A 16,705-nucleotide genomic window follows, 5' to 3' on the forward strand; every position below is an offset into this window, starting at 1 on the left:
GGAAACTAGAAGGACTAACAAAGAAATAATTTAACTGGAACCACTAAAGGAAGGTATGCCTAGACTTAGACATGTAAGAATAACCGAACCTAGGCTGATGAAATAAAGATGACTAGAAACACCACAGGAAGGTTGAAATAAGGAAAACAATAAGATAATTCTAACCACAATAAATAACCTCAAATAATAAAACTAAAATTACCATTAAGGGCTAACCTAAAGAAAACTAAAACATAATGATAAAGATGAAATGCTAAACCCAACCCAAAAATCCAGAGTCCTGACAGTGAATGAGTTTTTCTAGATCTTGCTGAGAGATTAGTCCTCTAATTCTAGAAATGTTCTTCATATGACTCTGAAGGTTCAGATCTGAGTCCATCACTACACCCAGATTTCAGGCCTGATCGCTAGTTTTTAGTTGTAGTAACTGAAGCTGTGGGCTGACTTTAGTCTATTGTCTGAGCTTTAAGTGTGCAAATGTTCTTCAGGTTGACTGGTACTCACAGAGCTAACGCTGGAAGTACAGCAGGTTAGCAGTGGTGTTAAAGTCACTCCGTTGTCTGAAGCTTTTACCAGGCAGAGCTGCCTCTCCATTCCATGAAGAAACGGTGAAAACTCACTCTCTAGTTTAGGTTTGTATCTTTATTGAGGATATTAAACTGCGAAGTGCAGAACTTAGAAGATATTTCCTGAAGAGCCATTAATGCCGAGCACTGAACCAAAGTAAATATTTTTGAGGGTGAGAGAGAAGTACTATATCCACAGCACTTTGGTGCAGTTTTAAACCAGTTTTTAAAAATGCTATGTAAATAAATTTGACATATCTGGGAGGGAAAGTATGGATTTCAGCTCATAAACTGAAGATACTGCTCATATTTTTAAAGAGAAGTTCCCCCATACAAACATGCATTCTCATTAATTTCCACCAACTGCTAAAAATCCATATTAGTCGATCGCTCTCGTTAATGAACCGTGATCCAGCAAAAATCACAGTTTGGGTGCAAACCATAATCTGAGCTAATCTGGATTAGACTTCTAAATGCCATCAGTCAAGCCTCTCTCCTTTTCCCCTTAATCTTCAGCCGCTGGTTACACAACAGCCATTGAGATCTCTCTTCTCCTCTCTGTTTCCTTGCGTGAGTATGTGGGCTGGTGATTTGGCAGGATAGCGCCGTTAGCTCACTGTCTCTCCTGCTGCACTGCAATGAATCCCAACTGTAGTCCAGGTTGGGGGATTGAGGCTATGCGTGGTGGCATTTCAGAGAGAATGAAATGAGGACATGAAGCAGTGTTTCGCTGACCTGGAATCGCTTTAATTTGTCTCCACTGATGCAAAATGTCGAGAGGGGGGAGGAGGGCCAATGGGGAAGCAGCAGGTTCCTCTGTCAGTCAGTCACAGTGTATGAATCCAAGGCAAAGGAGATTAAATTGCAGAATTTAAATCAGATCTACAGAGAACTAATAATGTTTTGTGTTTTCATCTGACCCACATATGGACCCATATATGAAAAAAAATCAGATGCACTGCAAAAATATTTGCACCTCTTGATCCTTTTACAAACTTATATATGTGCATTGGGATTGTAGGTGATGCATCAACACAAAGTGGTGCATGAAGTGGAATGACAAGAAGACATGCTATTCTATCTCTTACTAAGAAAAGTCAGTAAACAAAGTCCACCTGTGCAGACTGTGTTTACTGTGCAAAACGCAGCAGAATGGTTGCGTTCAGCTCAGTGGAGGACAAAACTCCTCCTCTGAACTGCAGTTTCCAAGCTTCCTTATTACAGAGCAGCTCTCCCCCTCCGGTCCCTTCAGACTAGCCAACAGCAATTAGCAAACACCTGGTAGAACTGCACATCTGCTGACCTTATTATGTTTTTACTGGTGAAAAACTGGTAAAAACTTTGTTAAAGGTTAAATAGAGAAGCCATGTTGTGATGACTTCCTGAAAGCAGTCATCTCTGTTCACCCGACGGGTCAGACAGGATCAGCGAAGCAGGCAAAAGGCCTATGGTAACTCTGGAGGAGATGCAAAGGGCCACCGCTTAGATGGGAGAATCTGTCGCCAGGACAACGCTTTCTTTTGCATTTTAGAATGAAGCCTGTATAGAAGAACAACAGGAGAAAATGTGCAGTTATGGATTGGAGTTCAGTGAAGTTATTGAACAATCTGTTGGACATATTTGTTGATATTAATCACGTGTCTGTCGGTATTATTATTACTATTGATTTATTGTTCAGCTTCACTCTTCCATAAAGACTTGATGTACGGAGTGGAGATCTTATATTTGTCCTGTCAACAGATTATTCCACAAACTTTGAAAGTCTTTTTTTCCTGATAAACTTGTACAAACACGTGTGGACTTTGATGTTTTCTTGTCTGCTGCGTGAACAAATGTCTCCTTTTCTTCCGCCCCATATCCTCACGTCTTCCTGTCCTCTCTCTGCAGGCTGTAACAGGGAAGAACTTTGGAGACAAAGACTTCCGCAGTGCGCTAGAGAACGGCATCCTGTTATGCGAGTAAGGCTCCTGACATCACTCTCTGTTTTCTGACGCCTGACCTAGCAACAACTCCCACGGACTGAGACTCAGTAAATCTCTGCTCCTGCCCCTCCTCCACAGACTGCTGAGTGCAATCAAACCCGGACTGGTGAAGAAGATCAACAGACTGCCCACCCCCATCGCCGGGCTGGTAAGAGGGCTCCTCTGCAGCGTGATGTTGAGCCCAGTACAGCAGCCTCCTGATTGGTGCTAACTGCCTCTGGTCCCCTGCTGCTCCCTCTAGGACAACCTGTCAGTCTTCCTCCGGGGCTGTGAGGAGTTGGGCTTGAAGGGCTCCCAGCTGTTTGACCCAGGGGACTTACAGGATACTTCCATACGCGCTAATCTCAAGTACATAACCAATTCTCTGGGATTTTTTTTAAACGCTTGAATTATAAATTGCATGATGTATGACATACTTCAATGTTTTCAGGGACTCTGACTGCAACCGCAAACTAAAAAATGTAAGTCCTTGTTTCCAGTTTCAGTCCATCCTGGCCCCCCGTCCTCTCACATTCATTCTGCTCTCACTTCTAGATATGAAGGAAATATTGCATGTCTGCCTGTCAGGTGCTGAACACGGTTTTCTGGCTTGGAAAAGCTGCCAGTGGGTGTCCTTCCTACAGCGGTCCTAATCTGAACCTCAAAGAGTTTGAAGGGCTTCTGTCTCAAATGAAGCTGGTGAGTCAACTAGTCTGAATACACCTGGAAGAGTCTGGAATACCAACACAACATGGAACAACATGTCTGTTTCCAGACGATATTCACTATATTAGTTTTTTACATTTTTCACTTCCAATACCGATACAAATGTTTTTCTGTATCCTCCTGTTTGAAGGAGGATGCAGGAGAACAGCGCTGAGTTTACTTAAATGTTTCTGTCTTTTAAAGCAGTGGTCCCCAACCTTTTTATTACCGCGGACCGGTCAAGACTTGGAAAATTTTGCTGCGGCCCGGAGGCGGGGTGGGGTGGGGGGTGGTGGGGGGGTTGTTGGTGTTCCCGCTAAATCCTGAATATACCCAATTTGGGTTGTCTTGGAGTTTTTATCGCAACCTGTGGGGTTTTTCCTGTCTGGGAGCGAGAATATGACCTGCTGAATGTGACAGGTAGCCAATCAGGAAGCGCGGTGACGTAAGAACAGAGGGGAATCCCAAACAGCTGACATATCGCGGAACTGAGTCCGGTGGATATCGGAGATGATATGTGGAAATGTTTATTATTAAATCTAAAGGTCATTATTATGTTTATTCAGTTAAAAATGTTAACTATGAAAAACCATAGTCACCTCCAAATCAGTAGTGCAGCAAATAGAGCGGCTGCTCCCGTCGTCTTTTATCCACCGCCTTTTCTTTTTGTTACGTCTTTTATTCAAATGACTCCATAAGCTATCACTATTGCTTCTACATCGTTATCCGTGTTTGGTTATTCTAAATCCACGCTATGTTGGGGGTTTTACTGGATTATCCTCTGGAATCAGGATGTTTGTGACTGTTGCTCCTGCCGTGTGGCTGGAGACACGAACTGATCGAACCTGTTGTACTTTTATCAGCTCTGTGGTCACAGAGGTTTGAAGAATCGGCCGACAATTCTTAAATCTTTCTGTCTAAACCAGACTTAAGACTCACAAGCTCTACTCATCTCCTCTTGACCACTGCCCAAACGCTCTGACTCTGGTCGCTATGGTAACGTTTGCATATCCCTTCAAAATAAGATACAGATGCGCCACAAAAACGAACATTTTACTTTCGTAAAAATTTTAACTCACGATAATGACTAACGGGAGCCCTGAGCTTGTTTCTCTGCAACGAGACGGTCCCATCTGGGAGTGATGGGAGACAATGACACCTGAAGTGTTGCTTATATCCACAGCCTGCTTGGTCTCTATGTAGCGAAGCAGCTTGAAGCTTCATTGCCTCATTAGCAGCCGGTCGCCGCATGTTACGCAGAGCAGCTTGTAACGTGGGACTCACCTACCGGTCCAGGATAAATCCATTCTCCTGTCTCTTCTCTGAGCCATTTCCCCTTCGCAAAGAAACTTTCCAAAGACATCTGATCTGTTTCTTACTCATTTTGCTGCTTGTGGCCTCAGTGTTGGCGCGCAAGTAACCGAGAGAATCCGGTTAAAGGATTTTCAAAATAAAAGATCCTCCAGACTCAAATGATACATAAAACGGAAATATTTCACTATTTCTTGCGTGGCCCGGTACTAATTGGTCCACGGACCGGTACCGGTCCACGGACCGGGGGTTGGGGACCACTGTTTTAAAGCACATACATAAATGGACCGAATTACAAATTTACCTGATAACTCTGCACCAGAACAGCACACTTAAATACACCAACGGGTTCACAAGCTTGATCCACCTTGTAAAAACAACACAACTTTAATTTGTTCAAATAGGAGTACAAGAACCAATGTAAAATAAATAATAAAGAAACTGAAATTGACCAGGTCCAGTGGCATCTGAGAGAACATAACAAAATGGTACAAATATTGATTAAAATTAACAATGTAACATATTAGTTGCTATAGTTATAGTAATTATATCATATTTGTTATTTTGACTTTGACACATTCAGCCACATAAAGATTTTGAATAAAAACCCTGTAATTTAGTTGAGTAAAAAGCATAGCAACCTTCTTTGACTCAGCTGGTCGGCAGTGCACAGCAATGGTTGACAGAGGGGTTGTGCTGCATGACTAAACATTTTACCAGCAGGAAGGACGCATAAACCTTCACATTTAAGGATTTTCAAAGTGGCAGATATTTAAACTTTGGTACTCCTATCAACATGTATGCATTTGTAGTTAAGGCTATTTAAAAAAATACAACAAATTTGGGTTCAGTGAAAGGAAAAATTTCTGTTGAGCAGTGCTCTGTTTCAGAAGAGTGGTATTAGTCTAGAAGTCCAGTTTTATTGTTAAGGTAGGGACATCTTTTGTTGTCTGGTTGTCCGTTGACGGTTTCCTGTCTCTGTAGGAAAGCGATGATGGCGGCGACAGCTCTCAGAAGCGCAGCGTTCGAGACAGCGGCTACGACTGCTGGGACTCGGAGAGGAGCGAGTCTCTCTCTCCACCTCAACACACTCGGGACAACTCTCTTGACAGGTCAGATGTCAGCCATCTTGTCAACACAAAAGCTGCTTTCGCATTTTGATAAATATAACTTTGTTATTTTTTTTTTAAAGTTAAATATTTTATATCCTTTTGGGGATTTTTTCTGCTTTTGCTTCTTCAGTCTGGATTCCTTTGGTTCCCGCTCGCAGCACAGCCCCTCTCCTGATGTTGTGAATCGAGGCAACAGCGATGGTTGGTGGCATGTTTTTATTTGCAATACCAAGAAGAAAACCTGTCAAATAATCAGAAATAAATAAACATACAAGAAACAGAACACAAGAATAAAATAAACTGCTATAGCAACAACTTCCAAGTAATAATAATGAATTAAATATGTCAAGACCTTTTGAACTTAAATAAACCACAAGGACAAAAGTAAAGTACAAACACAACGTATAATAAAACCGCAAACACCCCAAGATTATACCAGCTGGTTTTCATCTGTAGCGTTTCTTCCTAGAGAGTCATTAACAGATTTCTTGCTGCTGCTTGCTGTCTAGTTTCAAACTTTTTTTGTTAAAAGCCCACTCAAGAGAACAGGAGAAACTGTCTTCAACAGCTCCTGAAACAAAGACCAGGAATGCTGAGCTATTCCTGTAAACACAAAACTGTTTACCCATAAATACATGGACTGCTCTCCTCCACAGCAGTCCATGTTTAGGTTTACCCTTGGCATAAGGTGACTACTAACTAAGGCTGAGGGCAGACAACTGCTGGACATCACTGGGTGTGTGTGTGCGTGCTAATTTAGTTGCCCACTTAGGACTTGTCCTGCTATATTCACTGACCATCTGCAGACCGATTCAAAGTCCAGTCCACATTTGTAGGCTTTGTGGTTCTGGTTACATGTGTGTTGTGCTTATAGGAACAGTATTATGTAAAATTGACTTGTTTTAGCCTTATGTGATGTTCTAATGTTATTCCCTCACCAAAAACATATCTGGAATATTTCATGTTCTTTCATGCATGTTTGAGAAATCATCCCATGGCAACCATTTAAGCTGTGCAAAATGCTGGGTGGACCTAGCTCCGCCCAAAGACACAGTCCTCCCGTGTGACTCCCCCACTCAGCTCCTTCAGACTAGCCAGCCACAATTAGCAAACACCTGGTGGAACTGAGCATCAGTTGAGCTCATGTTGTTAAAGGGTTTAGAGCAGTGGTTCTTAACCTTTTTTGAAGTACTGAACCCATCAGATTCATATGTGCATTCACTGAACCTTCTGTACTGATAAATAAAATGATTTTTTTTTTTTAAATTGAAGACATTCAAGACAAATTCAAGATCACTTTAAGAAGATCACTAAGTCTTCTTAAAAGGTAGAGTCTCTGAAAACAGTTCTTCAAAATATAGTCAGTGTTTTCAGCAAAGTTGAGCTGACTGTCCAGGACCGACTCAAGGTATTTAAAATTTGCCACAGTTACAACAGAGAAACTGGAACCACTTTAAGGTCTTGTTTAGATCATTTAATTAGCTCTACATTATTAAGATAATGAAAAATTAATAATAAATAAGACTTTGCGGTATTCTGATTTAGTAATGTAATTATATTAATTGTGTTACCACCCCCATGCCACTAGAGGCAGTACCAACCCCGAAAAGATGCATCTAAGGAGGAGATTTAGAAGTACACTAAAAGCTACAGAATTTGGTAAAAAATGTGAGCTTTGCTGAAGTAATTAAAGACACAAGTTCAAAACCCATGCTGAGAGTGGAGCTCCTTCAATCAGTGCTCCTCCGCAGCACTGATTGGCTAAGCAATGTAACGTGATCCTCTGATTGGCTAAGCAATATAACGTGATCCTCTGCAGCAAATGATGGCAAAGCGGGGCGTCATCACAACTTTACACAAGTGTGTCTTTACCTCCGAGGTAGAGGCTCCGCCGAACTCCTGAGACCGACTCATCGAACTCCTGGGGTTCGATCGAACCCAGGTTAAGAACCACTGGTTTAGAGGAAAGGTGTTGTGATGACTTCCTGAAGACAGAGTTCTAGAAAGAGCAAGAGTTTCTTAAAGAGACGGAGGCCTAATTTCAAGATACCAAAGTCAAATTTTTTAAAGTCAGGAGGGCCGCTCTCCTCTGAGCCTCACTGCTGCCTCCCTGGTCCAGTCTGTTCTCGTTCTTATATAAGAGCATAAAGGAGGAGGGGTAAATTTCCGCCAGAGAACATAGAAAATTTGAGATTAAAATATAAAAACTCCTTTAAAAAGCTTAAAGTAATAACAAGAAGCTTGTAATTTCTGAGTTACAAAAGTCAAATTTTCAACTTTTGAAACTAAAAAATTTAGAAAATTTATAAGATTACTTTCAATATGTCAGATTTTTTTCCTAGCATATTTTCAACTTTTCAAATTCAGAAAATTCCTCTTTTTTTTCTAGAAAATGTCTGAGGTTAATCTAAAATTTCCAAGTTTTTTTGCCAAAATGTACTACTCCTCATTTTTTTGTGGCCCTAATACACTAAATATATAATGTGATTAAGCTGTATAATGTAATATTAACATGTTAATCTTTTTAGACTGATCGCATGCGTTTCTATTATACTTGTTAGTTGTTTTCAGTGGTTAGCAGAATGTTTTATGTATAACTGACGCGTTTCTAACACCCTGATGCCCAGGACGCGGCAGCGACTCGGAGGCTGACGCTCCCAGCAGGAAACCCGACGTACGGAAAGATGACATGTTGGCCAGAAGAACAGCCAGCAGCGACTCCAGATGCCCGGTTCCCTTCAACCAGTTTCTTCCAAACCGAGCCAACGCCAGTTGCTACATCCCGACCCCGCGACGAAAACAACACCCAGAGGAAGGAGAGCAGAGGAGGTAATGACCAAGAAAACAATCTGAGCTATTTTAGGAAAAAAAATGCTTTTCTGTAGAGGTAAAAAAAAAAAAAACTAAGAATCCCACAGGTGTCTTCAACCCCTAATCTGCCCCCTGCCATCACACTCCATTCCTTAGTCACCTTCAAACCATTCCAGAACAAACCAGACGAATCGGATTTCAGCAGAAACCCCCCAAAACGGTGACTTGGGCACCTGAAAGCCAGACCGAAAAACTGAAACAGGGAGAGGACTTGGATGTGTTGGAGCAGAGGAGGCTGGAGAAGTTGAAGAAGGCAGGAATTAAGGTTCTTCCTGCTGCCGTTCGCTACAACAGGTCAGGGCGGACAGGCATGAAAGGCTCGGCTCTGCGCCTGGTTTTCCTCACTAACTAGTTGTGTTGACAGAGTTTGGCTTAAGCTGATGTTGTGGCTTGTAGAGCTTCATCACGATGAGGTTTGTGTCACAGGGTGGATGAGTCATGGATTTGATGTTTCTGGTGTTGTTAGAGAAGGTGGTTTGGTGTTGAGTTAAATGCTTCCTGTTTTGGTTGATTCCTGATTTTGTGAAGAGAAACTAACCAACAGAACTGTTGGACTGTTCCAAGTAACCCGCATGTGCCTGCTGCTGCTGATTGATTCATGTTACCAGAGGTGTGTTCTGCTTTCTGAAAATGTCCACCGTCCCCTCTGCGACCCCTAGCACTGCGATAACGGAGGAAAAAGAAGCGAGGTCACCGTCTCCGAACATCATTCTTCGCTCTGAAAATGAATTTTTGAGCTCCCACAGTCCGGCTTGTGATTCCTCCTCCGACGGGGAGAAGGACGCGAAGACGAGGAGGGTTCCCGATGTCCACAGAGACGACTTGGCATCCCGACGAGTCCACCGGAGCCCAGGTAACTCCAGGGTCCATCAGTTCGTCCCTCCTCCAGCCTGCACCACCAGAGACAGAGAGCGCTGGGAGGGCATCAGGCGAGCCTCACAGCAGACCTTGCAGCAGACGGAGATCAGGTCAGCTAGGGTCTCATGTGTTCCATTTTCTCCAAACCACTAATAAATCTCTCCTTTTTCCACTGGTTGACAACATCAATATACTTTACTGAATACTGGATAGTGCCTATTAGCCACAATTGCAAGTGACGTGCACCTACAAGCGCCACTACTATGCATTGAGTCATGTCAACAAAACCAGACTAGTCCAGGAATCAGTCACAAAAATGGTTGCAGTGATATTTTTCTTATCCGATTTCTGTAAACTACATTTTGATATGTAAAAAATGTATTCACCCTTGATAGATAAATCTATAAACAGTTTAGTTTCTGTCAAGATGCAAGGGAGGACTAAGAGGATTTCTCTTTTATATTGGTCAATAATTTAATTTGACATATTTGATGCTTTATGAAATATTTCATCCTACTTAATGATTGTAATGGCTATTGCTACCTTCAACAAACAAACAAGGCTCTTAGTACAGCTTTTTATTGTTTATTGAACTTTTAGGAATTACAACGGCTGCAGCGCACCACAACAATGGAAAATAATACAGATAAACAGATGTAAAACAACTTTAAACCACTTGCATTCTGTCTTTTCTCTGTCTCTGTAGTTGCATTTCCATCATAAATGTGTGCAGAATTTGTTTACATTCTGCTAACGTCTAAAAAACACAATTTCGCAACTTTGGTGTTTCCATTAAATAAGAAGTTAAACTAAAATTACATGTGAACATAGTTATGGATTCAACACGTTTAAATGACACCAACTTTTTATGAACTGTGTGATGCTGTGAGAGCTCTGGTGGATCCAGCTGCAGATTATCTGAAAAAAACAAAAACAAACCATCATCCTCCTACCACTTCCTGTCGTCCACTTTGTTGTCTCTCCCAGCAGTAGCATTCAGCTGTTGATCACGACTCGTGTGATGTGAAAAAAAATTTTCCATTGCAGTTTTGCGAAATACATTTATTTCAATACAGCTGAAAAACCACCGCATACTATCATAAAAACGTTTTATCAAAAAAATGTTTTTTTTTTTGTTTTGTTTGTTTTTTTGTTGTTGTTTTTTCAAAATTGGCATATTTATTATGTTGAGCTAATTTATTTTTGGTCATTTCTAGTTGCACAGTTTTGTGGTTAATGGAAACTCAGCCTATGTCAGCTTTACTCTGCATGAAGACACGTTGTCATGGCAATGTACTGACAACAACTCCACTAGCTGGCAAGGGAGAGATTATGTTCAAGTGTATCAGGAATTGACATCAAAAAACACAAAAACATTTCCCCCACAAAAAGTACATAAAACCCCAAAAACATTGAGCCCAATATAGTTTTATGTTTTCAGGCTTGATGTTTACATTGCAATTATTAAGGGATGGTCTGAATTTAAACACCTCTTCTCCTGATTATCTGTCAGAGAGTAGATGTGTTGGTCACCTCATTTTTCTGTTAACTGAACCAAACCAACACCAACCTGCACAGTACATATTAAGCTATCAAAATTAGTCGGCAACTAATTATTATATCTGGACCCTAAAGTCAAGCTTGCATAACTAGCTTGCATAAGCTAGCATAACTAGCTTGACTTTAAGGTTAAAGTCAAGCTTGCATAACTCACCTACTTCCCACTTCTCCATATTTCTTTTTTAATTAAAACTTTTTCCTGACCTATAAAATGGGATTCCCTTGTATCTTGTGATCTAGTTGGCATAGTGTTGACAATTAAAAAGAAAACATTGCTTCTCTTTTTCACATTGTTTGCATTATTATTTTATTTTCCTCAATCACTGATATTCCTGACTCAATACATAGTAATGGCGCATAAGTCACGTAATGTCCAGTCCAGTAACATATATTGGTGGTTGACTTTTGCTTAACTCTGAAGGATAACGTTTCCCCGCTTATCGCCTGTGGCTATGGATTTTACAGCGAGAAGGAAGCCGTCTGTGACATCATAACCCGTAAAGACAGCCCCTCCCTGAAGGAAGAGGAGGATGAGGGAGAAGAGGGAAAAGATAAGACGATGCCAAATAAGCAGAGAGATGACCTGGCTCGGAGGCGGGGCCAAAGCAGGCCCCTCCCTCAGAGGGACGGACCAATAAGCTTTGTTTCCTCCTCCATGAGTCCGTCTGATGTACAGAAGTGGGAGAGTCTCAGGATGACTGAACCAAGGTGCCAAACACACTGCCTGTATGAAAGTAGTTCAGTGCTGTATGTCAGGGATGTACTGTCAGGTGAAAAAGTTAGGACACCCCACTAAAACAATGAGTTTTTCAAAAGAAATGTTCACAAACACATCAAAATTTAGTCCTTTTGTTTGTCTCAGTTAAAGAAAGTGATTAATCACAGGTAACCATTGTAAAGATGATTATTTTTTACTCACTAGACACATTATACCACTTTATGTGTTTGATAATAAATAATGTAGGACACCCTACCTCCCTAATACATAGTCTTACCCCTTTTTGGACACTTCTAGTAGCCTTCCACCATCTCTAACGTCAGCCTGTGGAAAGTCTGACCCACTCCTCACTGGGAGATTTTTGAAGGGTTTCTCAAGGAGATCAGGATGTTGGCTTGGATTGGTCCAAAACTCTTCAGGAAGTCCTGGCTGGATGTCCTGGTATGAGTCGGTGCTCTGTTCTGATACCTGCTGAGATTCATGGTGGGTCGTATGATGATGAGCCGTACAGGTCCAGCCAAACCATGACACTTTGACCTCCATGCTTCTTTTCCTGGAGTGCTTTGTTTGGTTCATACCCAATATTTCCTCTGCTTTAGTATCTAAATAATTCAGGGTTAGACTCCTCTGCCCTAAGAGCATTATTCCAGAAGACTTGACTGTAACTACTGTAGATCCTATGGCAATGTTTGAAGATTTATTAAGATCACTTTTAGCGAATAATTTGAACTTTGCAGAGTTGTTAAAGTGATCTTAGATATGCTGTAGGGCAGGGGTGCCCAATACGTCGATCCGCGGAAAGGTTTTGAGTCGATTGCGACAGGTGACAAACTGAACGCTGCCAGGACGCTGAGGCCAGCACTTCCTCTTCTGATAGGCTTATCAAAAATATTCACTAAGATCCTAAACGTTTGTAGCTTCATTAAAAAAGAATAATTATAAAAAGTCAACAAAACATGTTAAAATTAATAATCTCAGTAATTATTGTTTCAACAAGGTGTTGCGCAATTCAGTGCGTTTCGGTTCCATTAACAAAAAAAAGAGGGAAAAAAAGGCTGCTTAACCACCGCTGTGTTCATGAGAGGCTTATTAATAATAATAATAATAAATATCAAGTCTGGAAACCTGATATTGTAACGACTGAATGATGTGATTTTAATGTAATCTTTGCTCGGCTTGCAAGCAAAGATTGCAACCTCGGCAGGCGGTTGCCACGGCAACTGATGTGCTTAAACGACAAAGAGAGAGAGAGACAGTAAAAAGGTAGTAGTGGTTTTGAGTTGATCGTCTTTTCGGATTGTTTTACCTTTGTTTACCTTTGCTGTGGCTCATTACACCTGCTGTAGTTTCTGAACGTTCAATAAACGACACACTTGGACTAATTACCTCGTTAGTTTGTGAGCATACGTCACAACAAACATCAAATAAGACAAATATATTTAATTAAGTTTTAACAAATTCTACCGCAATAATTAAGTGAAATTAAATTAATTATATCCCGACTTCAGAAGATTTGCCTTTACCTTTATTGGGCTCTTTGGTTCCTCCTATCAGTCTGTGGTTTCTCATATTGAGGTCATCAAACCAAATTTCAGATCTACCATGACTGACTGACACCTGCTCTCGTCAGGTTTGCAACCTGCTTCTGACTGAAAAACCAGTAAGCTGCTACCAGTGTCAGAATCTCACTGAGGAAGAAACTGGATTAGGTTTTCTGTCACTTTATTATTTCTGCTATTACTGATGTATACTCGCATATAAAATAAGTCAATAGAGTTTAATTTGCAATTTTTATGTCTTTGTGTAATTAGGTAGATCTAAGGCGGCTGGTGAGAGAAAAAGTAGATCTTGGTCTCAAAAAGTTTGGGCACCCCTGCTGTAGGGTGTTCTTTTTTTCACATGACTGTATCATATCTATCTGTGCGAGTGCGTGCGTGTGTGTGTTAAATTACCTTTAAAAATAGCTAATGCTTCCGTAAATGAATGCAAAGTGAAAGCTCTAATAGTGAGTTTGAGTCTTGAATGTGAGTTAGTGTATCTGTTAGATACATACAGACACAGACTCTCCACACTTAGATCAATTTTAAGGCTTGGCTATCTTTTGTTGCTGAACTTTAATATCTTACTGGACATTTTAGAAAAATCCAACCAATAGTTTGTGTCAACTTTTTTCATTGGTTGGATGATTGATTTGCTGTTTTTTTACTTTTATTGTAAGATAGATGTGCACTCATCTTTCTGAATCAGGAAATGGCAGCAAGATGGCAGCTACGAACCTAATAATAAAAACAAAGTTTAAAACCAGTGGAAACTGGGGGGAGGCTGTACGATGACTCAAATTCATCTTCCCCCCACACACAGAGAGGAGGCGGTGAGGGAGGGACATATCTCAAACAGCAGCAAAAACCGGCATGCAGAGAGGCAAGGTTTCCATAACAACCATCGCATAGAAGGAGAAAATAGTTTCTATACCATCTACCATCACAAATGTAAACATGTAGAGTAATTGGACGTTAGGGAGAATATTTGCACATGTGTTCATCTGTCATTATCAATCAACAGAAATGATTAATCCCAGATAACCACTGCAGTGTCTTGTTTACACCCCAAACATGTAGTTAGTAATCATTAAAGAAACACATTCAGAAGTTTTAACTTTCTAAACACATTTTATTTGTCATTGGAGCTTTCCACTTCTCTATATTCTCGTTCAACTGGCATTAAAAGGAGCAGGGAATTGGCTGGCGTGTGTGTGCATGTTTGCGCGTGCGTGCGTGTGTGTGTGTGAGAGCACTGCTCCGGCCTTGTTTCTGTCTCTGTGCTGATCTCATTGCGACATGAGGAACGGGATAAAGGGGTGTTTTGTGCTCCAGCCGAGCAGCAGTGAGGAGGAAAATGTGACTACCTAATAGTGGAAGAGATAGAAATGCGAAGTGTGTTTGAGTGTGTGCTGAAGTGATCCAAACGGAAAACCCCATGCTCTGTCCTCTGTTCACCGACCGCTTCCCGTCTAACTAAACATTTCAACCTCATCAAGCTTTTGTCTTCAAAGTCTGATCTTTTTTTCCATGATTTCTCTGTCCCCGTCTGCTTCCTGTGCCTCTGTGTATGTGTGTGTGTGTATGCGTGTGTTTCCTTCTCTTAACTTGTGAGACCGCATCTACAGTGAGGATAGGCCAGCCCCCGTGTGTCAGGCTTGTCTGCAGAGAACTTACGGAATCAGCGGATCAGCAAAGGCTGGACGAGGTCATGGCAGGGTTGTGACCTTTGGGGGTCTGACTGAGATCGAACAGCCGACAGAGGCAGTCACAGCAGGAGGAGGGGAGGAACCAGAGTCGCTTAGACGACTCCGGTCCAAAGCAACGGTAGCAATGACTACCGTTGACCTGAGCTCCTGGCTTTCAGATGGGAATCGCAGGTACGGACAAGACCAAACATGACGAGGCCCAAACCCAGAGCAGTCTGCATTGCTCTGGGTTTGGGCCAGAAAGCACTGGCCCCTTTCTGTTGCTTTACTCATAGAGTAGTTAGTCAGGACACTGCTTTTTCCCCTCATTGCCTCATGTTTCAGGGTCCTAATGACAAATTTCCCTTGACTACCTTATGTATTTTGAAAGCACTTCTGAATTGCTCTGCGTTGCATTGACCTGCTTGTAGTTTCAGTAAGAAACAAAGCTGCACGAACGCATGCAGAACTACAAGAATCAGGCACCTGATGGGTCTTAATTAAAGCTGCAGTATGTAACTTTTATAAAAAATATACATATATATTTACGGATTTGTTAAAATTGTCACTATGTCTTGACAGTAGGATATGAGAAAGATAATACGAACAAAATGAAGCTCCTCTGCCTCCTCCCAGTGATGTGATTGAAACAACCAATCAGAGCCAGGAGGCGGGTCTTAGCGCTGTCAATCATGCCTGAGCGCATACTCTTACACCTTCCAACAACCACCTTCCTCTCTGCTACAATGGAGCTTCTTCCCATGTAGCTAGGCTAACTAGCATGCTAGGCTAGTTTGCTAGCATTTCTAACTAGCCTTAGTGAGTGCTAACGCTAGTGAACATGGCACTGATGACGGTAGGTAAACGGTTTTCCTGTAACAGTAAGTTGTTTCTTCGCCATTAGTACATTTAGCAGCACATTCACGAGATTGATTAAGATCCTCCACCAGACTCTAATTGGTTGTTTATGAGCGGGATCGGTTGTTTTCTTGAGACAATAGCAGCACAAGGAGATCGATCTTTTTACAGGTTATCTGCCTCATATGCACATAGTAACGTTTTTCTATAAAAGTTACATACTGCAGCTTTAAATGGCTAAAATTATGCAACATTTTAAATTTTTTAATACAATAATTTAACTCAACATGTTATTTTTAGTGCCCTGTGACAGACTGGGTGTACCCCGCCTCTCGCCCGAAACGTTTGAAAGATGTGACTGTAAATGTTCAGGGGGTGTTCAAACTTTAGCGAGGCTTCAGTGCTTCATTCATCTGCTGCTCGGGGGCTGGCATCCTGCATGTTTTAGGCTGCGTTTGCGAGACCGCTGTAGTTGAGTTGGCTGTAGTTATCATGCCAGGCCACTATATGGCGCTGTGATTTTAGCATGTCGTCGAACTCGCATGCGCTTTTGACCCTGAGCTTCCACCACATCTAAAGCCGTTTGTTACAGTCTCACATGAATGGTGTACTCGTATAACATTTCTGATTTCCTGTCAGAAAATATTAGACAGGATTGTGAACAGGTTAAGTAGCACAACATTAATATACTATCCGTCATTGTTGTTGTTGCCTGCCTGTTCATGCGTAGAATAAAACCTGTTGTGTGTCTGCGCATGTGTGCTGTCACACTTGCGGAGTACTAGTTCACACTTCTGTGGGACGTGTTACAGAAAAGTTTTATTGCGAGACTTGGTTTAAAAAAAGAAGTCATATTCTGTGACCGTCTATATTTTCATAATAGTTGTCATATTAGTGGTAAAATTATAGTTTTTCTTCTTTTTTTCGGCTTTTTATTTTAGTTTTCTTGGTTCGCATTT

General features: G+C 41.4%; 1 protein-coding gene across 8 annotated transcripts in view; it reads left to right on the plus strand.

The window, feature by feature from the left end:
• The window catches only part of LOC103458988 (LIM and calponin homology domains-containing protein 1-like), a 41,620-nt gene that overhangs the window by 9,879 nt on the left and 15,036 nt on the right, over positions 1-16,705 (plus strand). For 5 of the 8 annotated variants that reach the window (XM_008400197.3, XM_008400284.3, XM_008400450.3 and 2 more), the window contains exons 2-13: positions 2,454-2,524; positions 2,627-2,696; positions 2,790-2,896; positions 2,979-3,009; positions 3,116-3,226; positions 5,528-5,655; positions 5,786-5,856; positions 8,283-8,484; positions 8,623-8,820; positions 9,186-9,494; positions 11,410-11,652; positions 14,829-15,080. In XM_008400197.3, coding sequence (XP_008398419.2) covers positions 2,454-2,524; positions 2,627-2,696; positions 2,790-2,896; positions 2,979-3,009; positions 3,116-3,226; positions 5,528-5,655; positions 5,786-5,856; positions 8,283-8,484; positions 8,623-8,820; positions 9,186-9,494; positions 11,410-11,652; positions 14,829-15,080 — 1,793 coding nt within the window. The remainder of the gene's footprint in view (positions 1-2,453; positions 2,525-2,626; positions 2,697-2,789; positions 2,897-2,978; positions 3,010-3,115; positions 3,227-5,527; positions 5,656-5,785; positions 5,857-8,282; positions 8,485-8,622; positions 8,821-9,185; positions 9,495-11,409; positions 11,653-14,828; positions 15,081-16,705) is intronic. The other 3 variants (XM_081614873.1, XM_008400919.3, XM_008400533.3) reach the window with 2 other exon arrangements.

The sequence above is a fragment of the Poecilia reticulata genome, chromosome 1 (genome assembly GCF_904066995.2).
Source record: "Poecilia reticulata chromosome 1, P_reticulata-male-v2, whole genome shotgun sequence".
Classification (NCBI taxonomy): Eukaryota; Metazoa; Chordata; class Actinopteri; order Cyprinodontiformes; family Poeciliidae; genus Poecilia; species Poecilia reticulata.